At 40.1% G+C, this 12,542-nt stretch overlaps 2 protein-coding genes across 4 annotated transcripts; both read right to left on the bottom strand.

Annotated features, from left to right (window-relative positions):
• Window positions 1-74: 74 nt before the first annotated feature.
• Window positions 75-4,025, bottom strand: ccdc124 (coiled-coil domain containing 124). Of its 2 annotated transcripts, none has more exons than XM_032525123.1 (5): window positions 3,890-4,025; window positions 3,081-3,258; window positions 2,293-2,491; window positions 775-880; window positions 75-630 (listed from the first exon to the last, which is right to left on the bottom strand). In XM_032525123.1, exons 2-5 carry the CDS (start codon window positions 3,237-3,239, stop codon window positions 426-428), a joined length of 669 nt encoding a protein of 222 aa, XP_032381014.1. In that variant the 5' UTR covers window positions 3,240-3,258; window positions 3,890-4,025; the 3' UTR covers window positions 75-425. The 2 variants fall into 2 exon arrangements, with proteins under 2 accessions (XP_032381014.1, XP_032381015.1); XM_032525124.1 differs by having other exon boundaries at window positions 3,867-3,985.
• Window positions 4,026-4,693: 668 nt separating this feature from the next.
• cluap1 (clusterin associated protein 1) lies at window positions 4,694-11,103 on the bottom strand. Of its 2 annotated transcripts, XM_032526393.1 has the most exons (14): window positions 10,950-11,103; window positions 10,506-10,573; window positions 10,295-10,406; window positions 9,877-9,961; window positions 9,578-9,757; window positions 9,211-9,306; window positions 8,625-8,708; window positions 8,387-8,520; window positions 7,974-8,115; window positions 7,361-7,436; window positions 7,147-7,257; window positions 6,018-6,067; window positions 5,669-5,728; window positions 4,761-4,950 (listed from the first exon to the last, which is right to left on the bottom strand). In XM_032526393.1, exons 2-14 carry the CDS (start codon window positions 10,525-10,527, stop codon window positions 4,768-4,770), a joined length of 1,335 nt encoding a protein of 444 aa, XP_032382284.1. In that variant the 5' UTR covers window positions 10,528-10,573; window positions 10,950-11,103; the 3' UTR covers window positions 4,761-4,767. The 2 variants fall into 2 exon arrangements, with proteins under 2 accessions (XP_032382285.1, XP_032382284.1); XM_032526394.1 differs by lacking the exon at window positions 5,669-5,728 and having other exon boundaries at window positions 4,694-4,950.
• Window positions 11,104-12,542: the final 1,439 nt, after the last annotated feature.

Genomic DNA, 12,542 nt, shown 5'->3' with positions numbered 1-12,542 from the left:
TTCAGTGTGTGACTTGATTTATGTGCCTCATACCAACAAAGAAGAAGTCTTGCATTTAAAAGCAACAAGAGACGTTGATGATCGAGTGGTGAACTTTAATAAGTTACTCTCAAAAACATCTGGCTTCCCACCTCCCCACAAGGTACTAGGAAAAAAAATTTAATTTAATGTATTGGATGCTGAAGTGGCACATTTGAGGCCACGTGCCCACAGGCATCATGTGAGACCTTGATAGGGGAAAGGGAGCTTCTTCTTGCTAGTCAATGAAACAACCAAGCTCATCTGGCATTGGAGAGATTGTGGGTGGGAAGTGGAAAAACTCTTATTAGCAACACTTGTTTTTCAATTCTTTCTTTTTCATTCGTAGCCTCCTATGTGCATAGGCAGACAGTTTTCAAATTGAGTTATAAGGGGAAAGAGTGCATTCACTTTGAGTTGTATGTGGCAAAGCATTGGTTCAGGGGGTTCTCTGGCGACTTCATCCACTCCTTCTTCAACATTTGCTTCAGCTGCGACAGCCTCATGTTGGGGTTCTCCTGTTTTAAGCGAGGCATGTTGGCCTCCTCATAGGCAGCAAACGCTGCTTTCATCCTGCGCTCCGGGTGGTGATCCAAGTCCTCAGGCCCAGTGCTGGAGACAGGAAGAGAGGATGCAATGATGGCTTGTTTACATACACAAGTTGTCATTGTTTTGAAAGCCAAAGGAACTTAAATTCAAATCAACATCAGAGTAATCACAGGCACAATTGGCTATCATACACAGTGCAAATTTTACCTGAGCACAGCGATGGCATCTTCTATTGTTCTGGCTTCCACGGTTCCTTCATCAAGGATAATTCTGTTCACGTTCTCCTCCAGTGGAATCTCCAGATGGCTCTTTTCTGAGGGAAGACATGTAATTTGGATAGTAAAGAAAATGTACTGGTTTGATCCCCATAACACCCAATTCTGCTCGATTTTTATCTCCACTCATGTTTCATCTGTATTCTAACTAGAGATGCACCGAGTGACCGGCGGGTGACTGGGATTGGCCGATTTTCACGTCATGACCGGCGACCCGCCGGTCAGTCTGACATTTGCCGATGTAATGCCGGTCAAATTCCCTCGCGCGCCACACGATTTACTTTGCGCAACATCAGCACCACGCGTGCACATGCAGGGTTTCTGATGTGCATGTAGCAGCGGTGCACTGCCGCTCATTCAGCTGTTTATGAAATGTCATAAAGTCGTAAATATACACGGCTCTGCGCAACCGTCTACTCTACTGATATCAGGCTCTCTCTCTCCCCCTTCTGAGAATGAAAAACTGAAACATGAAAGCCGCACTCACGAGGGTCCCGTGAAATATGACGGCTACAGTTTATCGGAAAATAGCGTTGGGCAAACTGACTTTAATGAATTTACTGTTTATCAGACCCCAGATAAGACAAGAAGCTAACGTTAGCGAACTCTGCCTCTGACGCCTAGCTAGCCGCTGGAGGAGACGCTGTATTAAAAAAAAAGTGAGACGCTGTATTCCTCCAACAGCTGTATTAACGTTACTGTTTAAAACGCTTCCAGATTAGTGGGGATGCATACGGTTTGAAAAACATTGAAACGTAGTAATCTTCCCTAAGCGTTGAGTTTTGTTGCTAAACTGTGTGTAAAATGAGCAGTGACGTTAAATCGTCTGTTTCAGGTAACGCACCTAAGGTACCGTCTATTTTCTGGAGTGTTCCGAGGTAACCGGCGGTGGGTAACGTTAGCAGATAAGACCGTTGACAACCGTATTGTTCATATTTATGCACAATGACAAATAAAGCAAACTTGCCAAAAAAAAGTAACTTCACGTTGTTTTCAGGTAGCATCACTGGTGATTCAAGCATTACTTACTGTGTGTGTGTGTTTTAAGAAATATCATTATACTATTTATTTTATTTATTATTTTTTTTCTTATTTTATTTTCTTATTTCTTGTTATTTATATATGGTTTTATTTCCATTACCATCCTTCATAACTTTGCACTTTAGATGTGTGTGAATTTCCCACACCAGGACTAATTTATATAGTTTTATTTTATAGTGATTATCTATTCAAAAAATGTTCTGTGTTCGATGCAAAATATAAAATTTTCTATTAAAGAAAAGCTAGAAAATAAATATTCGTGTGTGCTGTGAATTGGTTAGAAAAAATGAAATCGGAATCGGCTAGTCAAACTCAAATCAAAAATCGGGATCGGCCCAGAAGTTGTAATCGGTGCATCTCTAATTCTAACCAGCACACTTCTGTTGTCCTCTTAAAGCTGAAAACGTACCTTTCGGTTTGAGCTCTAGCTCCTGCTGTTGCTTGAGCTCGTTCTGAAGCACCTCGTCGATCTGGGCACGAGTCACTTTTCCTCCAGGTCCAGCCTCCCTCTGGGCTCTGCCTTTTATGCTAGAGCTCTCCTCATCCAGAAGACGTTGGTTTTCCTTTTTCCTCTCCAGAAGCTCGAGCCTCCTCTTTTCCTTTTCATCCTGCAAAAGCAGAAAGCTGCCTCGTCAGACTTTCGTGCTTAAGAAAACATGTTGTTTTAAAGTAGTTTGGCCACTACATGCACTATGACACGTCATAAATATGCTTTAAGTTGCTCTATAGTTGGTTTGTTGCACAAAATATTCATGGCTTTACGGACGTTTACTCAAAACATGCTGATCTTGTGATCAGTTATATGCTCATTAGAGTATACCTCATTTGTTCCACTCTTGCTGTTGTTTGTTCTGTAACTGCTTACTACTACAGCACCCCAATGCCCCACCGGGGATAATCAACATTCACCTGTGGAAATGTGGGAGTGTATGTGCAGAATAAGAGGCCACAAGTAGGGTTCCTGTCCAGATCAAACACTTCAGAAACAAATGTGAGAGTTCTGCCAGCGTCTTTGTTCTTTGTTTATATGTATAATTGTTCCTTCCTTATTTGTTCTAATCATTTTTAGCTAAAAGTTACACTAACTGTACACACGTCATCCAAGAAGTATCAAAACAGCAAATTCTTGAAGACAAAGTGACCAGCATGATTATGAAATTTCCCACATTTGAACATCACACTGAAGAGACAGCTCACCTTTCTCTGTCCTTTTTTGAGAACATGTTTGTCGGTTTCCTGCCATAGAGCGTCCTCTTCCTGCTGCTTCTTGCGGGCATCTTCCACTGCCTTGGCCTCGGCCTTGCGGGCTTTGGCTGTGGCCGCCTTGGAGTTCTCGCCCTGGAACTTCTTTGGCATCCCAGCAGCTGCTCTTCAGCTGAGAGACCAGGAAAGAGAAAAAGACCAATCCGAAAAGTTTGACTGACAAGAGTTTTCAAGGCTGATGCTCACTACTGATGTAGCCTACAATGATTCAAAGCCCTACATACAAAATATTTTTGTCAGAGTTTAAATATTTTCCTTTTTGGTGTATTGTAAAAACTGTTCAACATGCAGTAATATATGGGTAATTTGCCGCAGCTCTTTTTAGATGTATGGGTAGGTAGTAAATAACATTGTAGTTCTATCCTAGTAGTAGGTCTAACGTTTCCTATAACGTGTGAATACAGTCAAGGAAGACAATAAATTATTACATAATTAAATATAATTATTCTTGTTAGATGGCCACCATAACTAAGCATCGTTTAGAAAATATCGATTTTCAAACACAAAACAGACGAGTTGGTAAAGATTAGGTTAACTATTTTACGCCATAATTGAATTATCTAAAAGTATACAAACGATTACAATGTTGCTTGTCAGTGAGTTAGCTAGCTATTGCTAGCTGATGTTAGCCTGATAAACAGGTTTACTTGTCAACAAGCCGGTCGTTCCATATTTCATTTTTTGCCGAGTTTAGCTGCGACGGCAATGATCACAATACACAAAGTGTAAACATGGTTTCATACCAGTATGAGAGGAAATACGGGTCGTAAGTAGACGAGAGTTGACTATTGTTTCGAAGAGGCATCTGCCTACCTCCTCTCTGAAACCAGGGCGCACTCTAATGACGTAGCGTGTCCTTTGACATTTTATTTCTATGGTTACAAGGATGTCCACTTTTACACTTTATACTCGTAAAACACAATCCTTTTAACTTGTTGGACAAATACTTCTTGGTTGCCAAGTGTTATATTTGTATCTAAATGTCATTTAGGAATATTTATTATTCTTACGGAAATTTGAACAAGTCATTATTGCCGAAGATCAGACATAATGTCTTAGACAGCTTAACATGTTCATTTGAAAAGCATTCCTCTACTTGTGAACACATATTTCCTCATTGTTCTTAATTAGGAAGTCAGTTATTCCAGAGAATTTCTATTAAATGAACCTTATGTTCTACTTTGAAGATCAAATCTTCTACATTGCAACTGCAAAGTATCTGTTTGTTATTCTTGATGTTTTTCATTTGAAAATGTTCCCCCACTCTAATCTTTATCAACCATATGTTAAACAATATAAAATTATATAAAACTTTATATAACTATAAAAGTAATATTACGTTTATGTAGTGTAACCATACAAATATAATATCTGACAACAAAACATTTATCTAAATGCTACAGCAGAGTTAAAGTACAACGGAGTATAAACTATAAAACTGCACAAAATACTGAAATACTTAGCCTAGCCTCTATATATGACTGACTGACTCTTAGGACAATATCGTTTTATGCTGCTGTCATACTTTAATCAACGGACACAGAGGAGATATTAAATCGTAATATTTTATTATGGTAAACAGTTTACACAAATACTAAAAAATACCAGTATCTGTATTCATTTAGAAGTCATTGTCGCTCTCCTCCAGCAGAGGTGGTCTCAGGCCCCCCTTGGAGGGGCGAGCACCCCTGGACACTGGGCCCTCCAGAATGTTGTCTTCCAAATCCTTGCCCTCCTCCTCCTCCTCGCCTTCATCATCATCATCCTCATCATCTTCGTCCACATCAATCTCGCTGTCTCCGGTCTGAAACAGCAAGCAGGGACAAATAATTTCAACAATTACAAAAAGATCAGAGTCTAGTCAAATGCTTCCTGGACAGTTCCTCCACACACAATGTGGAACTACAACAGGGATGGACATAATGTCTCACAATCAGACAGATCTAATCACTAAATCACCTCTTAGACTGTAATGAAAACATTCCCAGTCTAGAACTGATTTTACTACAGGGACCAGTTAAACCAATTTATCTAACTAAAAAGGAAAAATCCATTTCAAAACACTTTAACAAATAAACACTTTGTTACAAACATCTGCAACAACATTCAAAAACTATACAGACCAACATGCATTACGGAAGAGACAGAATCAGAAATTTCTACATTGATGCTTCAGCGGAGCAATAATTTCTCGCTCTCCAATAACTCTTTTTTTTCCTCTTTTGATATCTTTCAACAACACTAACACAGGTGGTGAGGTTTGTACTGTATGTATGCTTCGGTAGTGCTACGATGCAAATAAGGGTCAATGTGTTCTCTGTGAGAGATAGACACGTGCCAAACCCACTGCAGCAGGTTTGCAAGCTCTAGGCGTACTTCTCCTCCACCTTTTTACCTGCATGAACCTATACCAGAAAACTGACTAGGAACAGTCCCTACTGCATCAGAGAATTTGAGAATGGATTTTTCCTTTACATACACAGAGGAACTAGGAGCGAACTGGATCCTGGTCCTGCACAAACCTTTCCTTCCTGTTGTTTTTTGGTACGAGGGATTGACTTTCTGGAAACAGCTAAAGAGGGCTGAGTGAATGAGAAAAATAAGATACGGAACAGAGTACAAGAGTACAATAACCTGATCAAAGGTGGTTTAAAGGATACTTAAAAATGATAAACAAGTAAACAGCACGTCATTCTGTAGAAAGCTAGACAGCACAGAGAGCACCACGTAGGGCTTCTGGCAGCAAAAACAGCAAAAAACATTTAAAAAAAAATTGTAACACACAAAATGAAAAGATGCTCGCTACTTCAGGCTTAATTTAAGAAGAAAAAAGAAGGAATCTTGTATTGATGTTGCTTTGACAGTACTAACCTCATCACTATCACCACCCTGCATGTTCCCGATGAATCGAGCTCTTCTCCCTATGGTGCAAACAGAGGCAACACAGGTTATGTTAAGTTTGATGATAAGTTTGAATGGAATAGCATTTTGTTATAACAGTGACTTGAGTAGCAGTTTGTTGATGCTAGGATGTCTGTTTAATGTCTTTTGGAGTAGTAGTGAGCAGATAGGGATCGACTGACATGTCACATGGGGGGGGGTTCAGCCCAACAAGTGACAGGTCTTTCGGATGCCATTTGGAGGTTGCGTCCATCTGGAGGCTGTCGCCAAAAAAGGCCTTAAGCGAACAGCTTCAGAGCAGAACTCTCTACATGAAGAACACTACTAAAGACAAAGGACTGAAAGACGTTCTTGTATCCAACACAACACAAACTTTTGTAAATACACCTTTTAAGACTGAACTAGTACAACAAAGTAGGAGGGGGGCTGGCCCGGTTAGGACCCCAATGGAGCAAAGGCTTCCTGTTCCCGCTTTGTCGCGAGCCACTGAAAAAAATAGTGTGGTGCGCCCACCGGACGTGCACTCAAAATTCTGACGTGCCACTGAGATCTACGCCATGTTGTCGTCACATTGGCGCGCACAAGCTTGGATGCGTCGACTGTAAATTGGCCTTTAGTCTGCATGCAATATGTAGGGGTAGTAAGACAAGGGGATTAATGGGACTGGCTAAGTTGACCTTTAGTAGTTGTGTTTAGCTAGTCAATGAGCACGGTTACCTTAGTTGGTTGTAACAATTTAATTTTGGGAACTGCAGATATTAAACCAATAATCACACAAAGCAGAACATAATGGAGAGAAGTTCATTATAGACAAAAAATTAAGACTTGATTGTACCTAAGTACGTGGTACGTGTCCTCTGGTTACTTGTGTGGGGAAATGTGAATATATCAATAGAACTATTCTTTATTGATAATGTGGAAGTATTAATTATGCAGTAGTTATTTATTGTATTGACAATGTAGAAGTACTAATGGAACGTTAAATGTTATGTTTTAACTTTTGTGTAGACCCCAGGAAAATTAGTTGTTATTATGTTAACAACTAATGGGGATCCTAAATTTAATAAATCATAACAAGCACATGGCTATGTCTGTTTACCTGCCATGATGCCGTTTTGTGTGGGCCGCGGCTTAGAAGGTCGACTCTCCTCCATGTCGCTGTCTGAACCTTCGTCCTCTGGAACGTCCATGTCAGAATCCTCATCTTTCACTGCAAAAAACATACTTTATGAAACAAGTGCGTGAGATCATAAAAGGGGTGGAGATTATGAGACTATTGCTTTGCTTTCGCAGCGTGTGATTGGTTGTCTCACAGGAACTCCTTGTCAGATCCCTCTCCTCCTCCTCCCTCAATACATTCTGCATCATCCTCATTATGTTCTCAGCCTCCTGCAATGGAAAGAAAAAGACAAACATATAGTGTCTGCATAAAGAGGATCGATGAGAGGTGGAGTGCACATTTGCACAAACCTTCATATATCTGTAAAATCCTATATCCAAGCCCTTTCAGTCTCAATGTCTCTCGAGTAGCTCCCATCCATGTTTGTAAACAGTGTTATCTTACTTCTCATCATCACCGGACAGTAAATTACATTTTTACGTAGAAAGGAAGGATACTTTTATGTTGTTTAAGCAAGTTCAAAACATGAGAGAAGAATAAATTAGTCCCTCCTGATGGAAAAAAATGGGAAAAGACTAAGGTGTTGGTAAGTCAAGTTCTTCCATTCACAAAAAAACTGACTTGTTTCCATATTTTTCACATTTCTGTGTGTTTTTTATGCTGAGCGTTACCGAGACAAAGTTGCTATATTCTCTGAGCAAAAGTACTGTATGTAAGTCTTAGTTTTATACAAGCAGTTCCATAGGAAAACCCTAATATAAAACATTTAAGTAGCACTGTTCTGTGTATCATACACACACACACACCTCAAACCTCTCCTGCTCCAGCCTATGGTATTCATCCAGCTGAGATTCCAGGAAGCAGAGGTTCCTGAACTTCTCCACAAAGATTTCATATTGCTTTTGCAGATCTTCCTCAATCTTCTCATATTCATCCATGAAGGCCGGCCTAAAAAAATAGGACACAAACAACAAACAAGCACTTACAAAAGAGGACATACAATCCAACTTGTCAGTCAAGGTTGTGTTTAAAGACTTGGTGTAAGTCACAGAAAGAAAACCTTAAGGTGGCTCCAAGCTTAGACATAGCACAGCTATTTAAAGAAAGACGCCAAAGCATTCAACTCAAAATCAAGATGACTCACATTTCATCTGAGCATTGTTTTCATATCCTTTGTCATTTTGCCTTTAATCTGCTACCTGTCAGGTTGTGAACTGACCTGACACTCTGCAGTGTCTGGAGCCTTTTCCGGTTCCTCTCCAGCTCCAGCTTCTTCTTTTCTATCTTAGCGTCCAGACTGGTTTCATCAGAAACAACGTTGCTCAGCATGTCTTTTGTCTCCTCCACACTTTGCTTGACATCAACACAAAAGGCATGGTGGCAGATTCAGTGCCATTTCATAGAGAATAACAGGTTCTATGTGAGTTTTTATGAGGATTGTCAGGATGAATACACACCAAAACCTCCTTGATGGCAGCTCTTAGGGCCTTTTCAGTCTCGTTGATCTCCAGAGGTCTAGCAATGGCCGCAGTTCTCATTTCCTGTGAGAAAACCAAGAAAGAAGAATAACTTCCTGCATCACCTGAATCAATGTCACTAATGTCCTTTTAAATAGACCGCATTACAACTGTAGAGCTTTTATCATATAAGAGCAGCCATTTGGATTTACTGCACAAACACAAAGCCACATCTAGCTATCTGCCCCATCAACACTCACAGTGGAATAGCTCAGGGTTAAAAGGTAGCTTGATGGCAAATGGTAATTTTAGGTCACATTGGTGTTAAAACAGAAGTTCCTTTAAGAAAATACTAATAAGGATGAAATGATTCTATTTACAGTACATATCTGTAAATGTCTTTTCAGACTAAGATTTGACCATGTTTCCTCAAATGCATGGATATCACTGTATACAATTGGCCTTCAAACTGCTAAACATTCTATCCAGTCTGAGTCTAGTCTATGAAGAGACCAGGATTGTGAGGACTTACGATCCAGGTAAATGGAAATCAGTATGTGTCTGTTAATATCTGTGTTTCCCTCACCCTTAACTCCACTTCTTTTCCCAGTAAATCATAGAGAGATGCTCCTTTACATGTGACCTCGGATGCCAGCTGCCGAGCTGCTTTTAGATCTGAAACCTAAAATGAAGACCGAGTGAGACCTAATCAGCAACACAGTTTTCTCTTCCATATAGGATGTGATACAAATAAAAGAAGGGAGAGAGCAAATAGGAAATACAATAGAAAGGAGAAAAAAATACTAATTACATTGAGCTTTTTATACAAAGGAAAAAACAAAGATATTAAACAGTATGGGGTGTTAAGTCAAACATATGATATTGACTGTTTTAATCTGAGAGTCAACATGCATGTGTGTGAATAACAGAACACTGTTTAAATTGCATCTCACCCTTGAGCTGAGGTCAAACTTGAATTTGCTGTTGTCCTCCTCGATTAGGTCTCCCAGGGCCATCTGCTTGGTCTTCATAGCACTGTACAGCACTGAAGTAATCTTCAGCATCTCTTTTACTGCGTAGCCATCAGCCTGGTAGAGACGCTTGGTGTTCACCTTGATGTGAGCCTTAGTTGCCTGCAACCATGTGAGACACTGGTTAAGACAGACTGAACAGGCATTCAATAGCTTAATTTAATATATAATATTCAATAGAGTAATCTGTACATTTCTTTTATGAAAAAAAAACAGATCACCATAAACTGGGCCACGGCCTTGATGAAGAATATTCTGTCTGACTCTGTATCTACATCAGTAGGGATGTCCATCTGAGGCTCATATCTACATGTAAAGGAGAAGGAGATGAATAGGGAGCAAAAGACAAAGAGCTAAATATATCACAGTATCCTCCATTACATACATGATCTCAATACATAGTCTTGGCTGACTTAAGTAAAAAAAAAAAACATCTGATCCAAACCAGGCAGGAAGTACCACATACAAAGTAAAACTTTATAGTGTGCAAAAAGTGTATGGAAAACAAAGAATTGGTGAAGAGAAATGGTTAGGCCTATTTCATGATTGTTTAGTAGGTGATGTTAAAAAACATGACAGATTTATGATTGGACTTTTTTTAAACTTGAAGAATGTAGATGTTTTAAAGCTCAAGCATACCTCTTTACCAGCCATATTAGGATTTCTGCAACTAAAGTGAAATTTGGTGTTCTGAAGTTCTCCATAGATATCAACCGAGGATAGCCCAGGGCCCTCATCATTTCTGTGAAATCTGCCAAATGAAATGTAACTCCAATTACCATGTACAAAACAAAGTGATACATTTTATATGAAGTGATATAGCTAATGGTAATGACATACAATCACTTACTTCTTAAGTCTCTAAAGGACATTTTGACCTGGCAGCGCTGTACAGCAGAAGACGCACTGCTTCCTTCTCTGGCAGCAAAGGAGAGAGGATGTATTTACAGACAACCAAGCTAATGCACATCGATTTGGATTGGTCGAGGGCGTCGTAGTTATGCTGACCAGTCATGTGACGTTAACGTTAACTACTGTAGCACATTCCCTTAATACATCCATGCTGTAGCAGAGTTGTCAACAAACTGCCTAGCTAGCTTGTGGCTACTATGAATGTAGCTAGCGTTAGCTATGTTTATGCGAAAGCTAACTAGTTAGCAAAAAGCTAACGCTTGATGTCGCCGGTGGTTAGCGGCAAGTCAGCCTGTAACAAGAGAGGATTTTTCTTAAGTACCTAACTAATGATTAGCAAATGCAGCATATCTTGTTTACGGGCTGATAGTGGTTTTGTTACCTTTCGTTGTTGTATCTGTGCTAGCTAGCTAAGTGTTCATTCGCCTCCACTGTAGATGGTCTCTATGGAAACTGATACTTGTCCTACGGAAGCTCAACGCGGTTAAAAAGATTAAGGAGGACATTTTGATTATCGTGGCATAAGGAACATCTGCATATTGTTTGTGATGATGACAACAACGTTACACTGTGTTGGGGCAAGCTTTTTGTTGTTCCTCTTAATTGTGAATACATATATTGCTATTTAGTTGTTGTTAAAGCCACTTCCCAAAGCAGCTAAATATACAGTAATGTTTAGATTATAGAATTATTGACTTAGGTAGAGCGTTTGAATTCGGACAGCATTACCTAAATAATAATATTTGTGGTTTTGGGTAAAATATATATAGGTAAAAAATATACTTGTTATAAGTTAAAGTCCTGTATTCTTGCTTAATCTATAAAGATTCATCACATATATTAGTTAACTAGTTGTAATCTGTGTAACAAAAGATGTCATTAATATGAAATAAACAATAAATACATTAACACACAAACATACAAAATATATTTTTAAAATTAAGAAAAAAGAGGCTGAACGGTTTAGTGCAGCATGTGCAAAAATGTTTAGGGATGCTCAAAAAGTTTAGGATTTATAGCCTAGTGTGTGCAATGGGCAGGTAGTCCAGGATGCAGATAAATGCAAAGTGTTTTTCTAGGGGGGTTGAGAGTCAATGTCAGTGGGGTCCTTGTAAATAAGGCTGACTGCTGAGGGGAAGACGCTGTTTTTAAGGCATGAGGCTTTGGTCCTGATGTTCAAAAAACTTGTGTCTGCGGAATTGGCCACAATCTTTCCTACCTGCCTCAGGGTCCTGGAGTACAGGTCATGATGGGGGTATTTGCTTCTTAAGTAACATAAATACTCAGTAAATTGCAAGTAGCCTACCTCAGTACAGTAGCCAAAACGTAGGCTACACCAGTGCAAAGTATTATGCTATAGCCTACTTATGTAGGCCTACTTTTACTTAGGTAACATTTTGCATGCAACTAACTTATGCAATAACTTTTACTTAATGGAGTATTTTTTAAATTCTTATAACTTTAACTGAGTAACGTGATAGCCTACTGAATACCTAGGGCTACTTTCTTCCACTGGCAAATAGCTGCAGTGGTGCAGTGACATCGGTAGCCACGGGGAGGTGACACCGCTCTCAGTCTGCGCCACAGAAGCATTTCATGTCTATGGGCTGCACTCCTGACGCAGAGCATGATGGAGCAAACTGGTGAGCCTCCTCATAACAACAACAACGCGACTGGAAATGAACCCCCTGCCTGCGGCCTGCACAGTAAACGCCTTAAAGAGCTGGAGAATGCCGCCCTGCAAACCACTTTAATATCACGAATGGAGGCGGAAACTGGGGCTGACGCCGGGAGCTGGACGGAGCAGCAGTCCGACGAGCAGTCCTCCCCAAACGGCTTGTCCTTGAACAACCGGTCGGCCCCTCCGCAGCTCTGCGCGGACACCGAGGCGGAAGAAGTAGATTCGGGTGGAAATGTCGGCAAGGAGCAGGTCGAAGAGGAAAGGACCTTGACGGACCATTTAAACAAGCGGCTG

The sequence above is a fragment of the Etheostoma spectabile genome, chromosome 9 (genome assembly GCF_008692095.1).
Source record: "Etheostoma spectabile isolate EspeVRDwgs_2016 chromosome 9, UIUC_Espe_1.0, whole genome shotgun sequence".
Taxonomy (NCBI): Eukaryota; Metazoa; Chordata; class Actinopteri; order Perciformes; family Percidae; genus Etheostoma; species Etheostoma spectabile.
Note: the sequence above shows the minus strand (reverse complement) of the source record. Positions and strands in the feature narration are given on the sequence as shown.